At 40.0% G+C, this 25794-nt stretch overlaps 1 protein-coding gene across 2 annotated transcripts in view; it reads right to left on the reverse strand.

Annotated features, from left to right (window-relative positions):
• Positions 1-25794, reverse strand: part of LAMA2 (laminin subunit alpha 2) — a 707630-nt gene that overhangs the window by 102759 nt on the left and 579077 nt on the right. For both annotated transcript variants that reach the window (XM_070073612.1, XM_051855341.2), the window contains exon 41: positions 13036-13138. In XM_070073612.1, coding sequence (XP_069929713.1) covers positions 13036-13138 — 103 coding nt within the window. The remainder of the gene's footprint in view (positions 1-13035; positions 13139-25794) is intronic.

Raw genomic sequence — 25794 nt, forward strand, 5'->3', positions numbered from 1 at the left:
GTAGAAGTTGCATACAGAGAAGAATTGCAATCTGAAAATGAAAAATTCATTCAATGATAGCAAGGAAAATAGAGAAAAATAAGCACTCTAGGGTTGGTTTTGAACTAAAGACTTATGAGGCATAGGGGATTCACAAGTGAGATGTAGAAAGAATGCACGTGGGTCAATGTGAGTGGTAACACGGCTGAAGATGCAGCATGTGTGATAGTTTAACGAAAATTCAACCCGATTCTTCACTTGTAATGTTTAGAGAAGAGGAGGACCCAGTTTATAATCCACGGCTACACTTTGAAGTGTTTTCCTCTGCTTATTTCCTTAGCTCTCACACCCAGTAGTTGCAGCCAAGTCATTATTTCGAAAGATCACACCCAACAACCTTGTAAGGCTACACACACATAAACACACTTGATCAGCTCTGGCTATCCCGTTCTCATTCTCTCCTTACACAGTATTGGACAAGGGTCTTGGACTGAATTGGGAAAAGACAGAGCTCATACGGCAAGCTGCAAGGATAATCTGTGGATGAGCCTGACAGTATAATTCCCCTTTGTCATATACCCACTGAATCGTACAAGACAGACATATCCAGCGTGAAAAATCTGAGACTTGAAACTCACCTGCACTAATAAGTATTTACTCAAGCTCTTAGCATAGTGCTAAATATGAATTAAAGGTGAGTTAAATTAGAACTAGACACATGAAGCTATGCTTTGTAAGATCTCCAAGATGTTCCACGTTACTCCTTTGATCATTAATAAATGTCTTCTCCTATAAAATTGCAGTCAGTGGAAAGTTAATGAGGTACAATGAAATCATTCCTGTTCGTCGAGAAGGAGGGCGTGGCTTCAGCTGTCACCACCTCTGTCCTTTTGTACATGTGGAACTGAAGATAATACCTTCCTTCATGGGACTGATAGAAGCAATAAACTGGAGGGTGTGTGAGGAAGCACTGAATTTACCATAGGCAGGTAGTAGTAAGTAAAACAGACTTTATTTTTAACAGTTTTCAGCAATGTTATTTATGTTTTTTCCTTCTTTTTAAAAAATATTTATTTTTGAAAGGCAGAGAGAGAGAGAGAGAGAGAGAGATCTTCCATCTACTCCCCAAATGGCCACAATGGCTGGGGCTGGGTCAGGCTGAAACCAGGATCCAGAAGCTTCATCAGGTCTCCCACATGGGTGCAGGGAGCCAAGCACCAGAGCTATCCTCTACTGCTTTCCCAGGAGCATTAGCAGCGAGCTGGATGGGAAGTGGAGCAGCCAGGACTTGAACTGCCACCCATATGGTATACTGGCACTGTGGGTGGTAGCTTAACCTGCTGAGCCCCAGCCCCAGCCCTGTCTTTTTCTTCTTTATGTGTTCTATTAAAGATTTATTTGAACTGCAGAATGAGGGAGAGGGAGAAAGAGGTAGAATTTTTCCATCCGCTGGTTCACAATCCAGAAGGCTGCAATGGCCAGGTCTGGACCAGGCCCAAGGCAGAAGCCTGGAACACACACCATCGGAGTCTCCCACCTGGGTGGCAGGAGCCCAAGTACTTGGCCCTTGCTCCACTGCTTTCCCAGGAGCATTACCTGGAAGCTGACTAGAAGCAGAGCAGCTGGGACTCACAGCAACACTCAATATGGGATGCTGATGTCACAAACAGCAGCTTAATGCACTGCACCATGATGGCGGCCGCTTCCTAAACTGCTTCATCCACGTCCTAAGGGTATTTTTCTTTTTTTAATGTTTCCTGAACATATGTATACATTCATTCCTTTTCAGCTAAATATCAGGATGGTTTTAATAAATTTTATAGAAATGTTTTATCTGACTATTCAAATTCCATCGAATTAAGTCTCAAATGCCATTTTCATTTTTAATTAATATGAAATGGGTATAAAAAATTGCCTGAGGAAATCCCCCATTCACAAGGGTGAAATTTGTAGAATTACTATAATTTAGAGGAGGGGATCTGATTAAATGAAGTCCACTACCAAATTATTGTTTGGTAACATTTATAATGAACATTTGTCTTATGAAATACTACTTGGAGAGAATCATGTTTAGTTCTGTTTTGCTCCCTTTTTCCACCAAAATTCAAAGGAGTATTAATTCCTTAGGGTTTTCTTGTAGATAAAATTTAGTTAATCTATATAACCTCTATTTTTACAAATGTGCTTCATCTTTTATTCTAGATGCTCCTTTCTATTTTTATTAATACAAACAGAACAGATTTCATGTATTCCACAGGTATCATTCAAACAAGACAACCAGATTTCCCTCCCTCCCTCCATCCCCCTCCTTCCTTCTTTTTTTCCCTTAATTTTGGCTAAGACTGAATTAGAGATGAAGTTAATCTCTGCAGTGTTTCTGTCTGTAGTTCTGAAGCAGAGTTTGAGATAGATCTGGTATCTAATTTTGATCTCTCTAGTAATCTAGTAATGCGTGGTTACCACTACTCTCATTCATTCATTCCTCAAACACGTGTTAGAGCCAGAAGTGTGAACTTGCCACCTTCTGCAGTATGGCATAAGACAAGAGCTTTGCTTCCCTGCAGTGGTTTGAAGCATTAGCTTTGCAGGCAGGTGACTTTGCAGTGAACACTTGAATACAACTTGCTGTGTGACTTGGAGCAGTTTGCTTAATCTCTCTGATTCTCATTTTTTGAAAATCTCTGAAGCAGAGATAATGATGTATCAAACACAGGAAAATTGTGGAAAAATGTATAATTTATTTAGGATTCCCAGCTTGGTATTTGGGGCAAGACTCAGGGGATTCTCTCCTTTGTAAAAAAAAAAAAAATCTAAATTCATCTCTTCCTTTGCTTCAGTGACTGTTACTAAGTAATGGAAGCATCAAGGACAATGGAACCTTCTGCTTCCAGAAATGTTTTGTTTTTCATTTTTCTAAATGTTAAGTATTTTTTGCAAAGCAACAAGGTCTAAAACTACACTTTTTAAAATTAAAAAAAATTTATTAGGCAGAGTTAGACAGTGAGAGAGAGAGAGACAGAGAGAAAGGTTTTCCTTGCATTGGTTCACCCCCTAAATGGCCGCCACAGCCAGTGCACTGCGCCGATCTGAAGCTACGAGCCAGGTGCCTCCTCCTGGTCTCCCATGGGGTGCAGGGCCCAAGCACTTGGGCCATCCTCCACTGCCTTCCCGGGCCACAGCAGAGAGCTGGACTGGAAGAGGAGCAACCGGGACAGAATCCAGCACTCCAACCAGGACTATAACCCAGGGTGCCGGCACCGCAGGAAGAGGATTAGCCAAGTGAGCCATGGCGCCACCCCCAAGCTACACTTAAAGGGAGTTACTTGGCTGGCGCCTCGGCTCACTAGGCTAATCCTCCGCCTTGCAGCGCCAGCACACTGGATTCTAGTGCCGGTCGGGGTGCCGGATTCTGTCCCGGTTGCCCCTCTTCCAGGCCAGCTCTCTGCTGTGGCCCGGGAGTGCAGTGGAGGATGGCCCAAGTACTTGGGCACTGCACCCTAAGGGAGACCAGGAGAAGCACCTGGCTCCTGCCTTCGGATAGGTGCGGCGGCTATTGGAGGATAAACCAACGGCAAAGCAAGACCTTTCTCTCTCTCTCTCTCTCTCTCTCTCTCACTGTCCACTCTGCCTGTAAAAAAAAAAAAAAAAAAAAAATGGAGTTACTGTCTCAATCCCTTTAAAACTTGCTTGTCCCTGAAGGCATTCGTTTCTTTTTTATATGACACATGGTTTTTTAATTGAATGGATGAGGGACAAGGGAAAGCAGAGCTCTCCAAAGGCAAGGCAGCACTGGAGTGGAATTCGGGCTTCAAAGACATGATGATTTCTGGTTTCTATTGACTTTTTAAAACATTAAATTTGTTAAATTAACAATCATTGTGTATATTTATGGGGAACAACATATTTAAACACATGTACATAATATGTACTGATCAAATCAGGGGAAGCAACATTTCCTCCTCTTTTCATTATGGTCAAAGCCTTGGGGCTCCTCCCTTCTACATCCTGAGAGGATGTATAATAAATTACTGTGGACTATAGTCCCCTCTGTGTGCTGGGTAACGCTTGGAACTTATGCCTTCTTTTTTTTAAGATTTAATTTATTTGAGAAGAAGAGTTATAGAAAGTGAGAGCGAGAGACAGAGAGAGAAATCTTCCATCTCCTGGTTCACTTCCCAGATGGCCGCAATTCCTGAACCAAAGCCAGGAGCCAGGAGCTTCCTCCAGGTCTCCCACTTGGGTGCAGGGGTCCAAGCACTTGGGCCATCTTCTGCTGCTTTCCCAGGCCATCACCAGGGAGCTGAATCAGAAGTGGAACAGCTGGGACTTGAACTGGCACCCATAAGGGGATGCTGGTACCACACACAGAGGCTTAACTTACAGTGCCGGCCCCTACACTTCTAATTCTGATTTGGTATCAATTATCCAACCTTCATCTCTCCCACATTCTAGTAATTTCTATGCTATGTTCAGGTTGAGTTCTCCTAAAGGAATTCACTTTTAACCCTTATAATTGATCCTGTGGGACTATATCTCTCTTATATAAATATGTTTACATGTTATTTATTGATGCCTTTAATTTGTAAATTATCTCTGGATAATTGGTGGGGAGTTAATTTATACACCTATTCATTTATCCCCTGCTTTCCACATAGTTTACCCTTTAGTTCAACGAATATAAACATCCACATTGACCTTGATCACTACTAACATTACCTTCAGGTTTTTTTTTTTTTTCCATTTTAATCTTACATTATGTATTTGAAAGACAAAGAGACAGAGCGACATAGACAGAAATAGAAGGATCTCGCATCTACTGGCACACTCCCCAATTACAACAGTTGGGGCTGAGCCAGGCCAAAACCAGGAACCTGGGACTTAAGCCATGGGTGTGGCAGGGACTCAACTTCCCATGCCTTTACCTGTCGCCTCCCAGAGTGCACAGCAGCAGGAAGCTGGAAATGGGAGCAAAGCCATGACTTTGACACAGGCACCCCAAGTGGTATTCTAACTGATGGGTCAAACACCCCTCCTTGCTTACCTCATCACAACATTACAGATACACTGTCCACAGTTAAGCAAGTCGTATACTATGATTAAATTTCCTTTCACATATATTTAACAATTTTCCTCTCAGGGTGTTTTAAAACGCAATGCTTAATGATTTAAAATGCAGATGTATTTCCATGAACCTTTGAAGACCTTTCGTACAAACCACATGGATCTTAGTCACCCCCAGGGTGCTGAGTCATTCTGTTATTCATACTGATCCAGCTCTTCTATAACAACCCAAAATATATCACATATATTAGATACATGTATTTTTAAAGTTATATATTATATAGAAAATAGGTATGTATCATATGATTACATACAGAATATGATTACATGATTACTTGGTGCATGGAACCAATGTGAGAGCTTCCAAAAAATTTGTATTTGGGGGTCAGCGCCGTGACGTAGTAGGCTAAGCCTCATCTGTTTCACCAGCATCCCATATGGGCGCCGGTTTGAGCTAGCCATTCCACTTCTAGTCCAGCTCTCTGCTATGGCCTGGGAAATCAGTGGAAGATGGCTGATGTGCTTGGGCCCCTACAACCGTGTGGGAAATCTGGAAGAAGCTTCTGGCTCCTGGCTTCAGATCAATCCAGCTGTAGCTGTTGTGGCCATTTGGGGAGTGAACCAGTGGATGGAAGACCTTTCTCTCTGTCTCTCCCTCTCTTTGTCTGTTAACTCTATGTCTCAAATAAATAAATAAAATCTTTAAAAAGAATTGTTTTTTTCCAGATTGCTTATCAGTTGTCAGATAACCAAAGAAGTCAATGCCAAGCTTTCTAATGGCTCTCCTATAAGGTAATTAAATTTAGGGGCCAGTGTTGTGGCACAGTGGAATAATCCACTGCTTATGACACCACATCCCATATGAGCACTAGCTTAAGTCCCAGCTGTTCCATTTCATATCTATCTCACCCTAATGTGCCTGGGAAAGTAGTGGAAGATGGCCCAAGGTCCCTACCATCCATGTAAGATACCTGGATGGAATTCTAGGCTCCAGGATATGGCCTAGCTCTGCCCCAGCTCTTGTGGGCATTTGGGGAGAGAAGCAGCAGATAGAAGATCTCTCTCTCTCTCTCTCTCTGTTCTCCCTCTTTTTCTCTTTCAAATAACTAAATTTTTTAAAAGATAATTAGATTGTAACATCCGACTCCCATAAACATTCCTATTGCAGAATTTTCTTCCTAAACCAAGTAGAAAATATCCAATAAATTTCTAATTATAATCTTAGTCTAGTTCTTGTGTGTGTGTGTGTGTTTTTTTTTAAGTAATGTGCAGTAAAAGCATGACTATGGTATTGCTAATTTTAAAATCCCATTTTAAACTTCTTACAAAGGTGTGGATTAATGAAGAGGAGCGCCATGGGCATTTCAGATAGGACAAAACATATATGGTGGATATTTGGAGTACGGAATGGAGGAAAGTAAGGATGGTCGCGGGTGTGCACTCATGGTGCTTGAGTCCATGTGCAGCTCACTGGGAACTCATGAAGGGTCCTGACGTACAGATTAGTGAAGGGTCCAGCGGTCACACAGTGCTGTGTGCAAATCTGAAAACTCTACCACTTGCTTGAGACTCTCTACAAGCTTCACTGAACATTTTTGTAGTGAACATACAACTTTTCAAAGACATCACAAGTAAATGATGGCCACTGTTTACTGGTGTTGTGGACAACCTGAACAGCCATAAGCTGCAGCCCTGGGATGAGAGTCAGTTTGTATACTGACTGGCATAGAGGCAACTTTGGTAGAGGAAAACTATTCAGGCAGCTGTGGTTAGGGGTAAGAGAAGTCTAACTAGCTTGGTTATCCAAGTTGATGATGGGGGGCACATTAGTTATGTGGCAGTAGCAGTGACGGTGGAAACAAGAAGGGCCAACATTAAAAAATGAGGGTACGTCACAGTAAAAATTAAAAAAACAAGAAAGGAGGGAAGAGGAGGAGGAGGGGTAGAAAGGGGGTAGGGTGGGAGTATCATTATGCTTTTAAAACTGTATATATGAAATACATAAAATTTGTTCACCTTAATAAATGAAAAAAATTAAAAAGGAAAGGAAAGAAAGATTTGGAGACAGATTGGATGTGGAGGGTATTACAGAGAGAAGAGCCAAAAAACCAGCAGAATTGTGAAACAGAAGAAAATATTTTGCAAAGAAACAATAGCAAAAAAAAAACAAAACAGAGATCAGCAAAATCATTTATTTGTCTCTTGTACATTCTGGAAGATTATACTATAATCCTATATGCAATATTTTTCACTTTTACGATAGAAGTAAAGTAAATAATTTCATAGCAGTTTAAATTGTTAGTGCTTCTTCAGCTAATTGGTTTTGATTTACATATTAGAGGTGGCCAAATTTGCTGAATTATATGATTATTATATAAAATTTTTGATTGCTTTGTATATTTCTGAAAAATTCATTTTTAAAATCCGTATTTTTAAGAAATATTATTTTTAAAATGATACATTTTAATTTATAGTCAAAGATTTATTGGCCCCATTAAAGTTGCAAGTATAGTGTTTTGTCAAATATATCTGTCCAAGACACTGATAATAAACTTTGTTATAATATTTGTCCAGCATTTTCAATGATTTTGTGCCTGTCTTAAAATTTACTTCCCATAAGTGAAGTTACACATTTCATTGTATTAATTTCATTACATTATCTATTTCCATCTCTGTACATTTTAAGGATGCAGAAGTACAATTCCACACAGGTCATTTTCATCCACTTCTATGGCTCTTTGTTTTCCTAACAGCAGGACTTCTAAAGCCCTTGCGCTAACTCAGCCCAACTATCTAGCACAGGATTGGGAAACCTGAGTAGGAAGGAAGAAAAGACAGGCAGGGAAGAACAGCAGGAGAAATCCAGAACTGTACTTCCGTTCCTCACCTCCTGTACATTGATTTCATGGAGTTGCTACCCTGAGACAGTACTTTTACAAAACACAGACTTTCTACTTTATAAAAAAAAAAAAAACCTCAAACTCTGCATTTTCTAAACAATCATTGAGTAGTGACAAAGAATAAGATGGCTCTAACTTGTTACGTAGCCTTCTTTCTGGACTATTACTCCTGTGCTTCCATCTCCCCAGTACTTGGCACAAGTTTGAGTTGTGCTGTGTATCTGATCACCTATTTTGCACAGACATATTTGCCAGAATGACAATATATGATGACCTCTGAGGTTACTGCATTTTACAGGCATGGGGCAGGGAGGAGGTAGTTAATGAGAAACCTGGTTCTGATCTATAAGTGCCAAATGACAAATAGGATCTTGTTCCCAATTGGCATGGTGCTTGTTTGGCCATCAATCACTGCTAAGTGCAGTTGTACTGCTTTGTCTTCTTCTAGGGTTGTAGGAGATAGCTAAGGAAAGGAGGAGAGAGGTACTGGTCTGGGTAGGTTTTCTAGAGTTAGGCTATGGGCATAGTGTGCAGCACCTTGTGTGGCCAGTAGAATGAGAAGCTGAAACACCCAGACATTGAAGCCCATGTCTGATTCCTTAGAATGCACTCTAAAGCACGACGATGGGCATAGGGCAATGAAGTTGAATCTAAATATTTTTAAATATGACAGGTAGTCTCTAGTTTAATACAGGCCTCACCATTCGTTATGTTATCTTGCAGATCTCTGATGGCATTTGTGTTTATCTCCAGACTAGATGTGCTCACTTGCACATAAACCCATAGAATGCCAGATTCTTATTTTGAATCTATGATAGAGCCTGGGTGAGGTTTTAGCAGTAGCCCTCATTTTTACTGTATAGGCCTTTGTTTCCGTTAGGTTGTTGGAGGGAATGTTCTGAAGGAGTTCTTTTTGTCCTATGTCCTCATGATGGGGTTGCCCAGAGGGGTCTTTCATATGTTCATGGAAATGCATATTATAAAAAATTATGTCTGGATTAAAAAAATATGCATCATGTAAATTTATCATTTATTTTTCAGTGAACTTTAAAAAATATATTTATCTCTGCATGTATAAAATATATAAAATATATTTAGTGTTGATTTATTTTTAAAAATTTTATTAGGTGAACATATTTCACGTATTTCATATATACAGATTAGAGAGCACAATGATACTTCCCACTCTACCCTACCTCCCTGTCCATGTTCCCCCTCCCTCTTCCTTCCTGTCTTATTTTTCCTTTTAATTTTTACATGACATACTTTCAGTTTATTTTATAATCACAAGCTCACCCTTCCACTAAATGAAGAATTCAACCAGTAGTAAGTAGAAGAACCACTGCTTCATTGAACTTTCTGAAGTACCCTCATATATAACAAGCTAAGTCTTAATCTTAGGGAACCTCTTTCCGATGGCTCCTGCTGCTTCAGATTTACCCCTGTCTGGCCACTTTTGTTTTGACTCCTGACCAGAGTTCATCCCAGTTCTATAGTCTTTATTCTCAAAACTCACACTCCAGAGGAAGCAAAATTTTGCATGAGGGGATAAGCAATTGCAATGAGATGAGACTGTTTTGTCTTCCAGGTTATGTTGGGCCAGGGGACTCAGGCTTCATTTCATCCATTTAATCTCAAGTTGTTATTTGTTCATGAAGCAGATTTTGTTTGTTTTTCATATACCTTATTCTAGAGTATATCTTCTACAATCAACTATATTTTAATCAGAATTTAACTCTCATATCATACTTTAACTGCCCTGCAGTATTGCTGTTTATTCTCTTTTTATAAAATAATGACATAGGATCTCAACAGGTTAGTAATCGTGATTGTATTATATCTATAATCTCAGAATCTTTCTGATACACCTGTCTGGGCTGAATGGCTGAGTATTTGGAGGTCCATGGTATAGAGGAAAAATGCTGATTGGTTTGATAACATTTAATGATTGCAATGATGTTTGGTAATATTCTATGTGCAGGAAAGCAGTACCATATATCAAAAAATACACTGATTCTTGGGCCTGGGAATTGATCTATTATGTCATGTGTTATGATCCATTTTAAATAAATATTATCTTTTTTTCCTAAGTCACTAGATAATTTCACTTAGGCTGGAGAAAAGACAAAACTGATGAGTATATTAAGAAATAAATAAAATTTTGCATTAGGTGCATAATCTTGTAGCATCCTCTGCTGCCTACCTGCTCTGTGCGCATTCCACAAGAACCTCACTGGCCATTTTATTGACCAGACTCCTCGTCCATCTACAGAGCAATATTAATTCACCAGGTATTATTAATTCATCTTCTAACCCGTTCAGTCATGAATTTGTCCCAGGCAGCACCTCCATCGACACAATGATTTGTGTTTCCACAGACATTCAATCAGTGCGACACTGCCAAGCTTCAAATCTCAGATTCGCACAAGGGCAAATTTGCTTTTAACAGATGTATATTCAAAAATTAAAAAGCAAAACAAATTGCTGCCGGCAAGTTCAGACTCCCTCAAGGCAAGGACAGCATAAAAATGGCAGGGACCAGCACTCCGTCACTCATGACTAAAGCTCACAGACTCACTGAGTTGCACCGAGTTGAATTAAGCAACAAATTAGAAAGATGAAGGGTATCCTGGACCAACCATCTTTATTCCTTCTAACTCCAGGCACCACAGAGAGAGAAATGACTAAATCTCTATTTTAATAGCTGCTGTCAAGAGTTTTGCTCAGTAGGGCCCATTTCAGCGGCTCCTGGTGGTAATATATGGCATTTCCCTGATTAACAGCCATTTTATAACCTCTGTAATTGGCCACAAATCAGGGGAATGTCATAATGTAGCAAGAAAACATTCCCATCTCCGTCATAGCCTTGGCTTGGTTTTCTGGAGGAATTATTGCTTGAGTAGTTTGTGGGTTTTCATTACTTTAAATAATGTACTACCTGAAGTACAAAAAGAGACATTTAAATTAATGAATAGTTCTTCTGTGTCCTAACCCTTTCAACCACTCCTGTCCTTAGCGTTCCTTTTTCCTTAGGAAAAAAGTGTCTCAAATGCATCTCTCTCATTTGTGCATTTCTAGTGTCTTAGAGGGAAATAGAGGCAGGAGCAGGGCTGGGAGTAGGGCAAGGGGAGAAAGACACTCAGGTCAAATGTGAATTTAAAGTGGCACCAAGAAACCCAATAGTAAGGAAAAATATATTTTAATGTAATATTTCATTTTTTAATTTTTGTTAATTTTTTTTATAGCCAGACTACTGCTCAGACCCCTGGGTTGGATTAGTTATGTGCCTCATTTAGAACTTGATCTGATGTTTTATTTTAAATGCTAGGCTTATATATATTTTCTTTTGATATTTTAGTTGTACAAATAAGTTTTTTGAAGGTTTTTAAAAAATTTATTCATTTATTTTGTTTATTTGAAAGGCAGAGAGAGGGAGAGGGGATGGGGAGAGAAACTTCTATCTACAGGTTTACACCCCAATGTCCACAGAGGCCTGGGCGAGGCTTGAATGAAGCCAAGAGTTAGGGATTCAGTCTGGGTCTCTCGTGCGGGCACCAGAGATCCATGCACTTGAGCAACTGCTGCTGCCTCTCAGAGTGCACTTGAGCAAGAAGCTAAGTCAGGCTTGAAGCCAAGACTCAAATCCAGGCACTCCAATAGGGAATGCAGGTAACCCAAGTGGTCTCTTTACTGTTATGCCAGATGCCTATTCCAATGTAATATTTTTAAAAAGTCGAACTTAATGGCAAAAATCCCATGGTGACTAAAATATTAAAGTCTTGAACAGTGGGAGGATATGCCGCTGCCCCTGAACTTGAACAACTCACTGCACTCATCTCCCTGCAACCCTCCCATGGGCAAGGGTGTTGAACATGAAGGAGGAGCGGGGAACACAAGCTATGGGGCTCAACTCCATTTGTTCAACAGGAAAACACATTTTGGTTCCTTACAGTCCCTCTTCAGTTCGCAATAAGAGTTACCTCCAACACACAGTGGTGCAGGCTGGGAGTTTTATTTCACCTGTGATACACAGTCCAACTCATTTTACTATCAAAACACCATAGATAAGGGAGACAGATCTTGTGATTCTGCATAAGCCTCTATTGGAAACTGTCTTATTAGTTTAAAGCATGCCAAATATAATTATTTTAATTCCATTTTTAAAGATAAAGAGCAACGTCATTAATTTCAGAAAACATTGATTTTATTTGGACTAGTGACTATGATATACACTAGAAGATCTAAATTTACAAGACCTAATGTTTTTCCTCAGGAAGACAGAACATAGTCATGATGAGTCTGTGTGAAAACCCCCCAGAGGTGGAACATATGGATCTTGGAGGCCTCGTAAAAGGTCGTGAGATGAAAAGGATGCAGGATGAGGCATTCCAAGGAGAACGAATGACATTGGGAAAACATGGGCGTTTGGACTGGTAGTATGCTTTGGAGGGACCCTGAACATGCAGGTAGGTTGGCAAGATGGATGCAAGCCAGAGAACTGTCAGGGATGAGACTGCAGGGAGGAAGAACAGGCAATTCAAATGGCAAATGTGATACAGGAATGGAATAATAAATATAATAGCTTATGTAGAGAGTTACCATGTTTAATATGTTAACATAAAACTTATAATACATCTGGGAATATTGAATACACTTTGATTCTTGATTCAGGAATAAAGCACCTTGAAAAATATATTTAAAAGATCTGAAAAATTTTCAGAATCCACTAACAAAATTGAAATTTTCATAGACAATTCCACATCTGCTTACTCATTCCTTTGTGATTGTCATTTCTGAAGCCAACACAACATGAAGTCTGGTACTCAAAAATTTATTATGCTAAAAGTTGTAACAGTCTAGATATAGGAAAATAAAGCTATGGATATTAGACTTTAAAATTATAAATTATGAGCCAATGAAAAATGAGATATGAAGACAATATTGTAAAACAGGTAAGAAAGTTTACTTGCATTCAATCACACAGAATAATCATACATATTATGTTGAAACAATTATATTCTCCAACAGTGTGATAGAATATTCTACCAGCTACCATATAGTTCACCTGCACATAAGAAAGAGTGGCCAGACTCACCTGTGACATCCTGTGCCAGCTTCTTGGCCTCGTTAAGAATCCTGAAGCTTTTCTGAAGAGAGCTTTTGGCATCTTCCTTTAATGAACCTGGAGGACTTGTTGCCTGTGAACAGGGAGAAGAGTGTCAAGTATGTAAAGCTATAGAATCAAGTAGTGGAACTATCTAGAAGACAGTTGGTGTCCACAGTTTACTTTCAGCAGAGTTCTGGGCTGCAAATTTAGAACTGTCACTCATTAGCACATGTTCGGTAAACTTAGGAGACTGCTTGTTGGGAGATAAGAGGATTCAGAACAGAATCCTTAAGATCTTTAAGAGGCAAGTGGAGCAACTGAGACTGGCTGAGACTGCAGAGAGAGGAGAAACAAGGAGAATATGATTTTAGGATTTTTTTTTTTTAAGATTTGATTCATTTATCAGAGAGGCAGCATGACAGATAAGGAAAGAGAGGGAAGGAAGGAGGTGGGGAGAGAGGGAAAGAGAGAGATTGACAGATCTTCCATCCATTGGTTGACTCCCCAAATGGCTGCAACAGCTGGGGCTGGTGCAGGCCAAAGCTAGGAGCCTAGAACTCCATCTGGTTCTCCCACATGGATGGCAAGGACCCAAGCACTTGGCCAATTTTCTTCTGCTTTTCCAGGTGTATTATCAGAGAGCTGGAAAAGAAGCAGGGCAGCCCAGGACTAAAACTGTTGCTCTGACATGGGATACTGGCCTTGTGGGCAGCATTGGCTTAACCAGCTGCACCACAATGCTGGCCCCAATTTTATGATACGGAGAGAAACAGAAATGACTCAATTCTGGCAGTGCTGCAATGTCATAACTGGTCAGTATTATCAAGTGTTGCTGAATTCAGGAATATTAAAAAGTAAAAAGCATCCACTGACTTCATCCCTAAGCACATTTAACTCTAATTGTGTAACGAGTTGGGAGCATTTCTTGTATCCTTCACGTGTCGAAATGTTCCTTTGAAAAATCCATCTCAAAGTACCATGGCAGACTACAATTTTCTAAATGACAATCTCTGAGCTATAATCACCTCCTAGCAAAGATGTATTTGTTGAGGCTTAGATTTTAAAAAGTGACACAAAGATAATGGAATGGAAAAGGATCATTTAACTTGACTGTCTAGTTATCCATTTTAATAGTGTATGCTCCTCAGCAATCATTACATAATACACGTATACCAAGAGATAAATCAAATAAGATCTTATGTGTAAATGTTAAATTGGAAAATCATTTCAAGGAATAAGTAGGGCTGAAGAATACCAAATACTTGACGTTATAAATATGAACTCATTTTATCTCAGACAAAATATTTTTCAAAGACATCTGCAGTGCTGAAGTAGCACTATTTTTATCATTCATATGAGCATTAAACTATGGGAGATTACAGAACTTGACTACTACTGTGGTCAAATTTATTTTAATATATTCTTCCAACATCATTCATTTAAATAATCTATTGCTCACAGAACAGACTGATCATACAATACCATGATATCTACAATAGGACATATCAGAAGCAGAGATAAATAACATGAGACACTGACAATATGGCATTGTGCATCGTTACTGCAACAGACAACCTTAGCATGTTACACTGGGGAAAACTGATGGTGCCTTCCACCAGGAACACAGGAATTCTTGTGCTACGGGTTGTCTTGGAAATAAGGGACAGTAACATCACCTAAGTGTTATGTATCTTGGGGGAAAAAAGTAGAGTGTCAAAATTAATGGCACAATTCAAATGCAGTTTACTAAAAAAAATTATACTTCTGGTTATCCACTTAGTTTCTATATTTGATCCAAATGCACACACTGTTCTAACTCCCTTGGTTAAAGGCTTTCTGACTCAAAGTGGATTAGAGAGAGGAAATTACAAAGAATGAAGGTGTGAAAATTCTCTAAATAGACGTATGAAAACAGCTGAAGTGACAGCTGGCAATCTGTCTGACAATGAGGAAAGAGAAAAGATAAATCTAAAAAGTAGAGAAAAGAATTTCTACAGCTCAGGAGCCCAACTCAATTTGAAGAGTAGTAAAATGTTATATGGGTAAAATAGGTCTCACTAGATACTAACACAATAATTAAACAACTAATGTCGATCATGATGATCCTGAATCATCAGGATAATTACAAGACAAATCACCCCCACCTGGCCCCGCAAAAAAGACTAAAAACAAAAGACCATGACAGACAGATAAGCCAGGTTCCCCTACACTTTCTGAAGATGTGAATGCCTTTTTATAAGAACACAACTTGACAAACATTCAAAAAGCACAATTTTAAAGATGACCTTGGATGTGTAAAGCACAGCATTAAAAGAGGGAGTGAGGGCAGAGATGCTGTGCAGAAGACAATGCAAGGGAATAGCTGAAAGAGAAGAGAGGGACCAGGGTCACACAGTACAGCAATCAGAGGCTCAAGCCCAAGCTCTGGGAACTCCTGAGGGACGACGACCACTGATGACCAATATTCATTTTTTGTTATGATATCTGCAACAGCTTTCAAATATGGAGGAACAAGTGGCCTAAATAATGCCTATAATGCACAGGGTGCTGTTTTCACATATTTATACCCGGGAAACCATCCCCACCATCAAGGTACAGAACACATCCATCCTCGCGTTTGAATCTGTCCCTTCCATGCACCCCGTCTCCCTCTTTATCCTCACACACTGATCCGCTTTCTATCACTACATATTTGCACTTTGGAGATTTTTATGTAAGTGGAATCTTTCTATCTGAATTATTTTCCTGTTGCTGAGCTTGTTTCATTTGGCAGAATTTTGATTTTTATACACATTGTGTATTAATATTTGGTCCCTTATTTATTAGTGAGTAGAACTGCAACAAATGGGTATACCCCAATCTATTTATTTATAGACTTCTTAATGGACATTGGTTTCCAGGTTTGGCTAAGGTAAATAGAAGTACTATGAATATCTGTGTACAAAGCTTTGTATGAACATGTACCCTCAGTTCTCTTGGGGTGAATTCCTGGAAGTAGAATGGCTGATCACATTGTAAGTGTTTGTTTAAAATTTTAAGAAACCACCCATTTATTTTCCAAACACATTTGTACACCACCAGCAGTGTATAGGAGTTTCACTTGCCCACAACTTTGCCAAGACTTCATATACTTAGTCATTTTGAATTTTAGGCACTGTAATAGAGTTTGCATCATTTTGGCTTTAATTTGTAATGTCCTGATGACTGACAACATGCTTATTTGCCATCTTCTTTGGTCTAGTGTTTATTTTAGACTTTTGTTCGGGGCTGGTGCCGTGTCATAGTGGGTTAAGCCATTGCTTTTGGTGTTGGCATCCCATATGGGAACTGGTTCAAGTCCCCGCTGCTCCACTTCTGATCCTGCTCTCTGCTAATGGCCTGGGAAAGAAGTAGAAGATGGCCTAAGTACTTGGACCCCTGCACCCAGGTGGGAGACCCTGAAAAACCTCCTGGCTCCTAGCTTCAGATCTGCCTGGGTCCGGCTGTTGCAGCCATTTGGGGAGTGAACCAGAGGATGCAAGATCTCTCTCTCTCTCTCTGTAACTTTACCTTTCAAATAAATAAATACATCTTTAAAAAAGGCTTTTGTTCACTTTTTATTTGGTTTATTTTTATTGAGTTTTGAAGGATACTTATACGTAATCCGGATACATGTTTGCTGTCAGATTAATTTGGGATTATATTATCAGAGTTTATTGCTTATCCTTTCATTTTCTTAAAAGTTAATTTTTGAAATACAGATCTCAATTTTGATGAAGTATAATTTATCAATTTTTCCCAAGTCATGCCTTCAGTATTATATCTATGAATCTTTGCTTTCCTCAAGATCCTAAAGATTTACATTTTCTCTGATTTTAAAATAAAATGAAAAAAGTATAAAAAAGTTTTTCAGCTATGTTCATTAAAGATATTGATATGCACTTTTCATTAGGTTCCTTGTCTACTATTTGTATCAGTAATATTGGCCTCATAGAAAGAGGTGGGAGGTGGGGCCGGCGCTGTGGCATAGTGGGTAAAGCCACCGCCTGCAGTGCTGGCATCCTGTATGAACGCCAGTTCGAGTCCCAGCTGCTCCACCTCTGACCCAGCCCTCTGCTATGGGCTGGGTAAGCAGCAGTGGAGGATGGCCCAAGTCCTTGGGCCCCTGCACCTGCATGGGAGACCCAGAAGAAGCTCCTGGCTCCTGGCTTCAGATCAGCACAGCTCTGGCCATTGCGGCCATCTGGGGAGTGAAGGCCTCTCTCTCTCTGCCTCTACCTCTCTGTAACTCTGCCTTTCAAATAAATAAATTAAAAAAGCAAATATGATTTAAAAAAAGTTGGGAGGTATTTTTTCCTCTTCAGTTTTCTGTGAGAACTTACATTTTCATGAAATGTTTGGTTTTGGAGTAAGTTTTGCTAGTTTGTGATTTTCAAAGAACTTGCCCGTTTCATCCAAATTGTTGAACTGTTAGTATAAAGTTATTCATAATATTCTTTTTTTTAGAGATTTACTGATTTGAAAGACATAGTCACAGAGACAGAGAAAGTGAGTGAGAGAGAGAGAGAGAGAGAGAGAGAGGTGTCTTCCATCCGCTGATTCACTCCTCAAATGGACACAACAACCAGAACCAAGCCAGACTGAAGCCAGAAGCCAGGAGACTCTTCCGGGTCTCCCACGTGGGTGCAGGGGCCCAAGGACTTGAGCCAGCTTCTACTGCTTTCCCAGGCCATAGCAGAGGGCTGGGTCAGAGGTAGAGCAGCTGGGACTTGAACCAGTGCCCATATGGGATGCTGGCACTGCAGGCAGTGGCTTTACACACTACACCACAGCACTGGCCCCCATAATATTCTCTTAAATATTCTTTACTATCAGCAGAAGTTGTAGTGCTTTTACTTCTCTCTTTTCCTGATATTGGTAGTTGGTGACCTGTCTGAATTTTCCTGGAAAGTCTGGCTGGATGATTATCAGTTTACTGATCTTCTACTGGAAAACGTACTTCATCCAGCAGTGCAGTGAGCCCAGGACTGAAGATTAACTGCATATGACATCCCTGCTGCCCAGCTTCTGTCTTCTTGCATTTCTGATTATCACCTCCTTTCTGCTTCCACGTCTCCTGTCTTCCCTGCTTTTCACAAACCTACTATTTTCTTTCTGGATCATTAGTCAACCACTTCTCACTCAGATATAAGGAGACACATATATACGAGAGTATAGGGGATATCACAGGATAGGTTTCACGGCAAGTTAGGGAGGCAGGGAATTTTGACGTGTGGACCGGGAAGCAAGTACTTCAGTTCCATGGAGCTGTAGAGTTTGTGAAGTGAGTGTGGAGAAGTAAGGTTTAAGTCAGGGTCAATTTTTGAAAGTTCTGAATATCATTAGGAGGAAACTGGGAAGTGGGCAGTTTGGAGCCACTGACAGTCGGTGGGTGGGAAAGGACCATCAGAGCTGAAGGTCTAAGAAGAAGTGGGTGGCTATGCAGAAGAGGTAGTCATCAGGTGGCTGCTGCAATCGTATATGCCAGAAAAAACAGAGCAGTGATTTCAGGCAAAGACTGTGGAATTGAGAGATTTGAAGCAAAAAGACAGACTTTAATGTCTGAAGAAGCTCCTCAAAATATTAATGAGCTGATGGCATACAGCTGTCAGTTATAAGTAGTCGGGAAATAATCCAGGTTTAGAGGACAGGCTTTTCCTACGATAAGCAAATGGGAAACATCACCCTCTCACGCATGAACAGAGAACTGTTTCAACTCATTGGAATTTGCAGCAAACCTTCTCCAACGTTGCTTAGTAAGTTACTGAAGCAAGGCAACAATATCAGGACAGGTGATGAAGCAGCATTTTTCAAGCTAATTATACTTCATGTATATTCATAAGCATCACAGCTGAGTTTCTGAGCTGTGTCTACTGCATATGTGAAATATAAATGAGTCAGAGTTGCAGGATACTTTATTTTTTGTCTTTTAAGAAGTTATATTTTTATAACAACACATTCTTAGTATTCTCTGTGTGTATCTATATACATATATATACATATAAACTATACAAATTTTATATCACATGAAATAGAATATATTAAACCTAAGTTGCTGTATGCCTTTATTCATTCATAACTATTTATAAAAATGTGAGATAATTAAAACATCTGAGTTGGAAATATATAAGAAAAAATGAAATGATAGACTATGAAGATTTAATAGAGGGCCTGGCACTGAAATGTATTTTAATATGTGCTGGTTTCCTTCTTCCTGCTATATGTTAAATATTCATAGTGACTCCTGTGAAAGCATTTTGTCACTGATTGATGAGAAACGAGTTGATTACCCCATGAAAGTTTTTAGGTGTCTCAAGCACCACAGTAAACTCTGAGTGTTCAAAATGGAAAGACCATGTCCTTCCCTAATGGACCCGGAGTGGAGCAAGGAGATAGACAAAAAAAGCTACTGGTAAAGAAAAATTTACCATCGCCATAACGAATCACAGAAGCACCTGTGTATTTTGCTGTCCCTGAAGGTACTGTTAAGGGCGGCAGATGTGAAGGTGAGACCTGGAGCTGGGTTAGTTTACCCAATGGACTCACCTGTACTTCAATGATGTATTTTCTAAACAAGTCTACAAGTTATTGCTGCTGCTTTCTATTTTCTCATTTTATTATTTTTCTAAATGTTCCACCAATAATTCATTAAAGACAGATTTTCTGAATGCACTGAAGATAGTAAGGTAGTAACTGAAGGAAAGTAGTAAATGGAAATTCATCAGCATGGTTTATGATCTATTCCATTGCTCTCTCTTTATGAAATAATTTATTTTAGGAGGCAAGTCTCACATATTTCCACAGGGGTTACTGTGCTAAAATAATGTTAACTTCGATAATTTCAAATTTAATAGATTTCAATAAAAATAGTTTGAAATGTGATGATTCATTGTAATGTATTTTCATGTCATATGAAGCATGAATGAGAAGAAATTCATATTCTGGTATGTTGTTCTGCTGTTAAAAACCAGGGACAATTTTCTCACTACAATAAAGTAAATTCTCAGAAGAAATGCTGGAATCTAGCCCTATATTTTTGAAAAGGTTTGTTTATTTATTTGAAAGGCAGAATTACAGAGAAAGTGATCTTTCATCTGCTGGTTCACTCCCCAGATGGCCATAATAGCCGGGCCTGGTCTAGGCAGAAGCCAGGAGCTTCTTACAGGTCTCCCACTTGGGTGCAAGGGCCCAAGGAACTGGGCCACTTTCTGCTGCTTTCCCAGGTGTATTAGCAGGGAACTGGATCAGAAGTAGAGCAGCCGGGATTTGAACCAGCACCCATATTGGATACTGGCACCTCAGGTGGCAGCTTTACCTGATACGCCACAGTGCTTGCCCTGGGCACTACAGATTTTTAAAGAAATTTACTTTTTTGAGAAATAAAAACAATGTGTATGTGATATTAAATAATTTAAGCTACAAAATAAATAGGAATCACTTATATGTGCAAAAATTATTTGCATAGGAAAAGGTAATGGCAGAAATAGAACAATATTACCAGAGCACTTGTGATAATGAGATTATGTACATTTATATTCTCTCCCTCTTGCTTGTGTGTATTTCCTATTTTTCTATACTGAAGATTAACTGCTTTTGTAATAACTTTAAAGATCATGCACAATTTTATTTTCTTGAAAATTTATTTATTTGAAAGTCAGAGTTACAGAGAGAGAAGGAGAGGCAGAGAGAGAGAGGAGAGAAGAGAGAGAGAGAGAGAGAGATCCATCCGCTGGTTCACTCCCCAATTGGAGGCAATGGCTGGAGCTTCACCAGTCCAAAGCCAGAAACCTGAGCCTCCTCTGAGTCTCCCACAAGGGTGCAGAGGCCCAAGGACTTGGGCCATCTTCCACTGCTATAGCCTGGGAGGGCCATAGCAGAGCGCTGGATTGGAAATGGAGCAGCTGGTACTCGAACTGGCAACTATGTAGAATGCCAGCACTGCAGGCGGTGCCTTTACCTGCTGTGCCACAGCGCTGGCCCTGCACAATTTTAAAATAAGGAAATCATTATGTGTCACCTTTAAAGGTGTTTTAATATGACCTGCATATTTTTACACAGTACAGGATATGAAGAAGAAATAGTGGATAAAAGTGAGTCACAAAATTAGTCAAACAGATAGTCTTGATCAGAGATCTGTTGAAAGACTGTAGACCCCTGGAATTTCATGGAGTGTCCTAGGGTGGCAGAGGGATGAGGTGAGTCTCCATTGAAGACTCAAAGCAACTAAGCACATAAAGGAGACTCAGAGATGCAACAGGAAATCCTCAGAATTGCTCACGAGGATTTAGAAGTTTTGACGGTGAATGTTGAGTTTGATAGGAACACCAAGAAAGATTATGAAGATAATAATAATAATTTATTACTATGTAATAGTCATTTTCCTCCAGTAGCAACATGGGAATCATAATTGCTCCTGCACCCAGGTGTCCCGCAGATCTGCTGCATCAAGGAAGCAGCTAGATGAGCGGCTGCACACAGAGGTAGGGTGAAGATGCTACAAGAAGGCTTGGTTTTGATTAAAGGCAAGAAAGAAGCATCCAGGAGCCAATGTTGAGGTCTAATGGGTAAAGCTGCGTGCACTGCCAGGATCCCATTATGGGTGTCGGTTCTTGTGCTGGCTGCTGCACTTCCAATCCAGCTCCCTGCTGGTGGCCTGGGAAAAGCATCAGAAGACGGTTTAAATGTTTGGGCCTCTGCATCCACGTGGGAGATCTAGATGAATCTCTTGGCTCCTAGCTTTGGCCTGGCCCAGTGCTGGCTGCTGTGGTCATCTGGGGAGTGAACCAGCAGATGGAACATCTCTCTGTCTCTCCCTCTCTCTATAACTCTTTCCAATAATAAAAAAAAAAAAAAAACAAAAAACAAAAAAACCTCACACCTTAAAAAAAAAAAGAAAAAAAAAAAAGAAAAAAAAAAAAGAAAGAAGCACCTATCAAGTGAAAGACCATTCTCTGAGGGCTTAGAGTGTTCTAGCCTTTAAGGTCCAGAATCAAACCCACCAAGGCAATCTCACATCTTGACTGTTATGAGTATGGATGGTAAATACTAGGGCAATGTCAACAAATGTAGTTCAAAAGTTAGCACAAACTTTGAATATTTACAATACTAACCCAAGGAGTCTCTGGTTGATAACACAAACTATAAGACATTTATTATTTATGATTTGAAGTTTTAAAAACATGTTTAATGATTGGTCTCATGAGGCAGATTTACTTATCTACTTTTAATAGATTGTTGGATTTTTTTAAAAGATTTATTTATTCACTTGAAAGGCAGAGTTACAGAGAGAAAGGGGAGAGACAAAAAGAGAGATATCTTCCATCTGCTGGCTTGCTCTCCAAATGGCCACTGTAGGTGGGCTAGGCCAAAGCCAGGAGCCAGGAGCTTCATCCAGGTCTCCCATATGAGTAAAAGGGTTCCAAGCACTTGGGCCATCTTCTGCTGCCTTCCCAGTAACATTAGCAGGGAGCTGGGTTGGAAATGGAGCAGCCGGGACTGGAACTTGTGCCCATATGGGATGCTGGTGTTGCAGATGGCAGTTCAATCTATTGTGCCACAATGCTGGCCCCATTAAATTGTTTTTTAATTCCTGTCTCAAACCTATCATGTGTAAAGAAAATCACTAGAGTCAGCATGGTTTGATGAATATGCTTTTCACATACAGACTTAATATTCTTCTATGTAACTTAGGTTCTTACTGATTTTTTCATATTCGCAATTATGTGAATCACTTAGTTCTCAGGTAAGTTGTTGAATGGTTGATGAAGAAGAAAAAATGCTCACCAATTTTAGTGACAGATTCAACCATCACATCAATTACAGAGTTATACCATTTTCCATTCATATTACTCTCGTATAAAATGTAAATTGCAATAATTACACACACTAATAAGCAGCCAAAATTGCTGTTCCATTGACTGCTATGGAAGGGTGATAAAAAACAAATTTTAAAGTTTACAACTTGGCTGAAACCATACCTCTTGGACCTTTTGAATGTAATAGGTTCTCATCTAATATCTGCACAGTCCATTATGCAGAAAATGAAAACTCAAAAACAACCTCTAAGTGTTCTTTATCTCATTTGACTCAAACAATTTCAGAAGTTAAATTTCAGAAAGACAGGAGCTGGGGTTGTGACACAGTAGATTAAGCTGCCCCTTGTGACTTTGGCATCCCATATTGGAATGCCAGTTAGGGTCCCTGCTAATCCACTAGTGATCCAATTCCCTGCTAATGTGCCTGGGAAGGAAGAAGAGGGCCCCAGGATTTGGGTACTTGTCACCCATGTTTGAGACCCACGTGGAGTTCTGGGTTCTGGTTTTGATCTGGCCCTATCCCAGCTGTTGTAATCATATGGGGAGTAATCCAGCTCATGGAAGACCTTTCTTTCTGTCTCTCCCTCTCTGTCACTCTTTCAAATAAAATAAAACTTTTAAAGAATGTTTAAAAAACCAATTTATAAGCAAACACTCATTAGAAATGTGTTCATGTTAAATCATATTGCAGGGCCAGCACTGTGGCATAGTGGGTAAAGCCGCCACCTGGAGTCCTGGCATCCTATATGGGTGCCAGTTCAAGTCCTGGCTGCTCCAATTCCGATCCAGCTCTCTGCTATGGCCTGGGAGTTTTTTTTTTTTAAAGATTTATTTATTTGAAAGACAGAGTTACAGAGAGAGGTAGAGACAGAGAGAGGTCTTCCATCTGCTGGAGTTTCTTCTGGGTCTCAAACATGGGTGCAGGGGCCCAAGAACTTGGGCAATCTTCTACTGTTCTCCCAGGCCATAGCAGAGAGATGGATTGGAAGAGGAGCAGTGGGGACTAGAACTGGTGCTCATATGGGATGCCAGCACTTCAGGCCAGGGCTTTTACCTGCTGTGCCACAGTGCCGGCCCCCAATGGCCTGGGAAAGCAGTAGAAGATGGCCCAAGTCCTTGGGCCCCTGTAGCCATGTGGGAGACCCAGAAGAAGCTCCTGGCTCTTGGCTTCAGATAGGCACAGCACCAGCCATTGCAGCCAATGGGGGGTGAACCAGCAGATGGAAGACCACTCTCTCCATCTCTCTGCCTTTCCTCTGTGCAACTCTGACTTTCAAATAAATAAGTAAATCTTAAAAATTAAATTGCAAGATTCACAATATTTCACAATATGATATATTGACCCATAACAGTGATGTCAAAATAATTTTCTTTTTTTTCAGTTTATTTAATGTGAAGTTGCAGATTTTTTTAACTTTTATTTAATAAATATAAATTTCCGAAGTACAACTTTTGGATTAAGTGGCTTTTCTCCCCATAATCTCCCTCCCACCTGCAACCATCCCATCTCCCACTCCTCTCTCATCCCATTCTTCATCAAGATTCATTTTCAATTATATTTATATACAGAAGATCAATTTAGTATATACTAAGTAAAGATTTCAACATTTTGCACTCACACAGAAACACAAAGTATAAAGTACTGTTTGAGTACTAGTTATACTGTTACTTCACATAGTACAACACATTAAGGACATAGATCCTACATAGGGAGTAAGTGCACAGTGACATCTGTTGTTGACTTAACAATTGACACTCTTATTTATGACATCAGTAATCACCTGAGGCTCTTGTCATGAGCTGCCCAGGATATGGAAGCCTGAGTTTGCCAACTCTGATCTTATTTAGACAAGGCCATAGTCAAAGTGGAAGTTCTCTCCTCCCTTCATAGAAAGGTACCTCCTTCTTTGATGGCCCGTTCTTTCCACTGGGATCTCACTCACAGAGGTATTTCATTTAGTTTTTTTTTTTTTTTTTTCAGAGTGTCTTGGCTTTCCATGCCTGAAACTCTCATGGGCTTTTTTAGCCAGATCTGAATGCCTTAAGGGCTGATTCTGAGGCCAGAGTGCTGTTTAGGACATCTGCCATTCTATGAGTCTACTGTGTATCCCGATTCCCACGTTGGATCATTCTCTCCTTTTTAATTCTTTAAGTTAGTATTAGCAGACACTAGACTTGTTTGTGTGATCCCTTTGACACTTAATCCTATCTTGATGATCAATTACGAACTGAAATTGATTGCTTGGACTAGTGAGATGGCATTGGTACATGCCACCTTGATGGGATTGAGTTGGAATCCCCTGGCACATTTCTAACTCTACCATTAGGGTTAAGTCCGATTGAGCATGTGCCGAACTGTACATCTTCTCCCTCTCTTATTCCCATTCTTATTATTAATATATGACTCAAAAACCAATAAAATAAGAGTAGATTATTAGGAATAGTAATACCAAAGGAAATAAGAAAAGGATAAAAGGAAAATAATAATAAAGAAAAGAATAAATTCCACAGATAAAAGTAAAAGCATTATCTTCTATAAGCAAGGCAAGGAATAAAAACATAAATTATCAATCAACTGAAGGCAAATGAAAATTATATTCATCTTTCATCTGCCTGTGTGTTTCATAATTAAATATAATGTACAAGGCTGGTGCTCTGGCTCACTTGGCTAATCCTCCACCTGAGGCGTCGGCACCCCGGGTTCTAGTCACAGTTGGGTTGCCGGATTCTGTCCCAGTTGCTCCTCTTCCAGTCCAGCTCTCTGCTGTGGCCTGGGAAGGCAGTGGAGGATGGTCCAAGTGCTTGGGCCCTGCACCCGCATTGGAGACCAGGAGGAAGCACCTGGCTCCTGGCTTCGAATCAATGCAGCGCGCTGGCCGTAGCAGCTATTTGGGGGGTGAACCAACGGATGGAA

The sequence above is a fragment of the Oryctolagus cuniculus genome, chromosome 5, assembly GCF_964237555.1.
Source record: "Oryctolagus cuniculus chromosome 5, mOryCun1.1, whole genome shotgun sequence".
In the NCBI taxonomy this organism is placed as follows: domain Eukaryota; kingdom Metazoa; phylum Chordata; class Mammalia; order Lagomorpha; family Leporidae; genus Oryctolagus; species Oryctolagus cuniculus.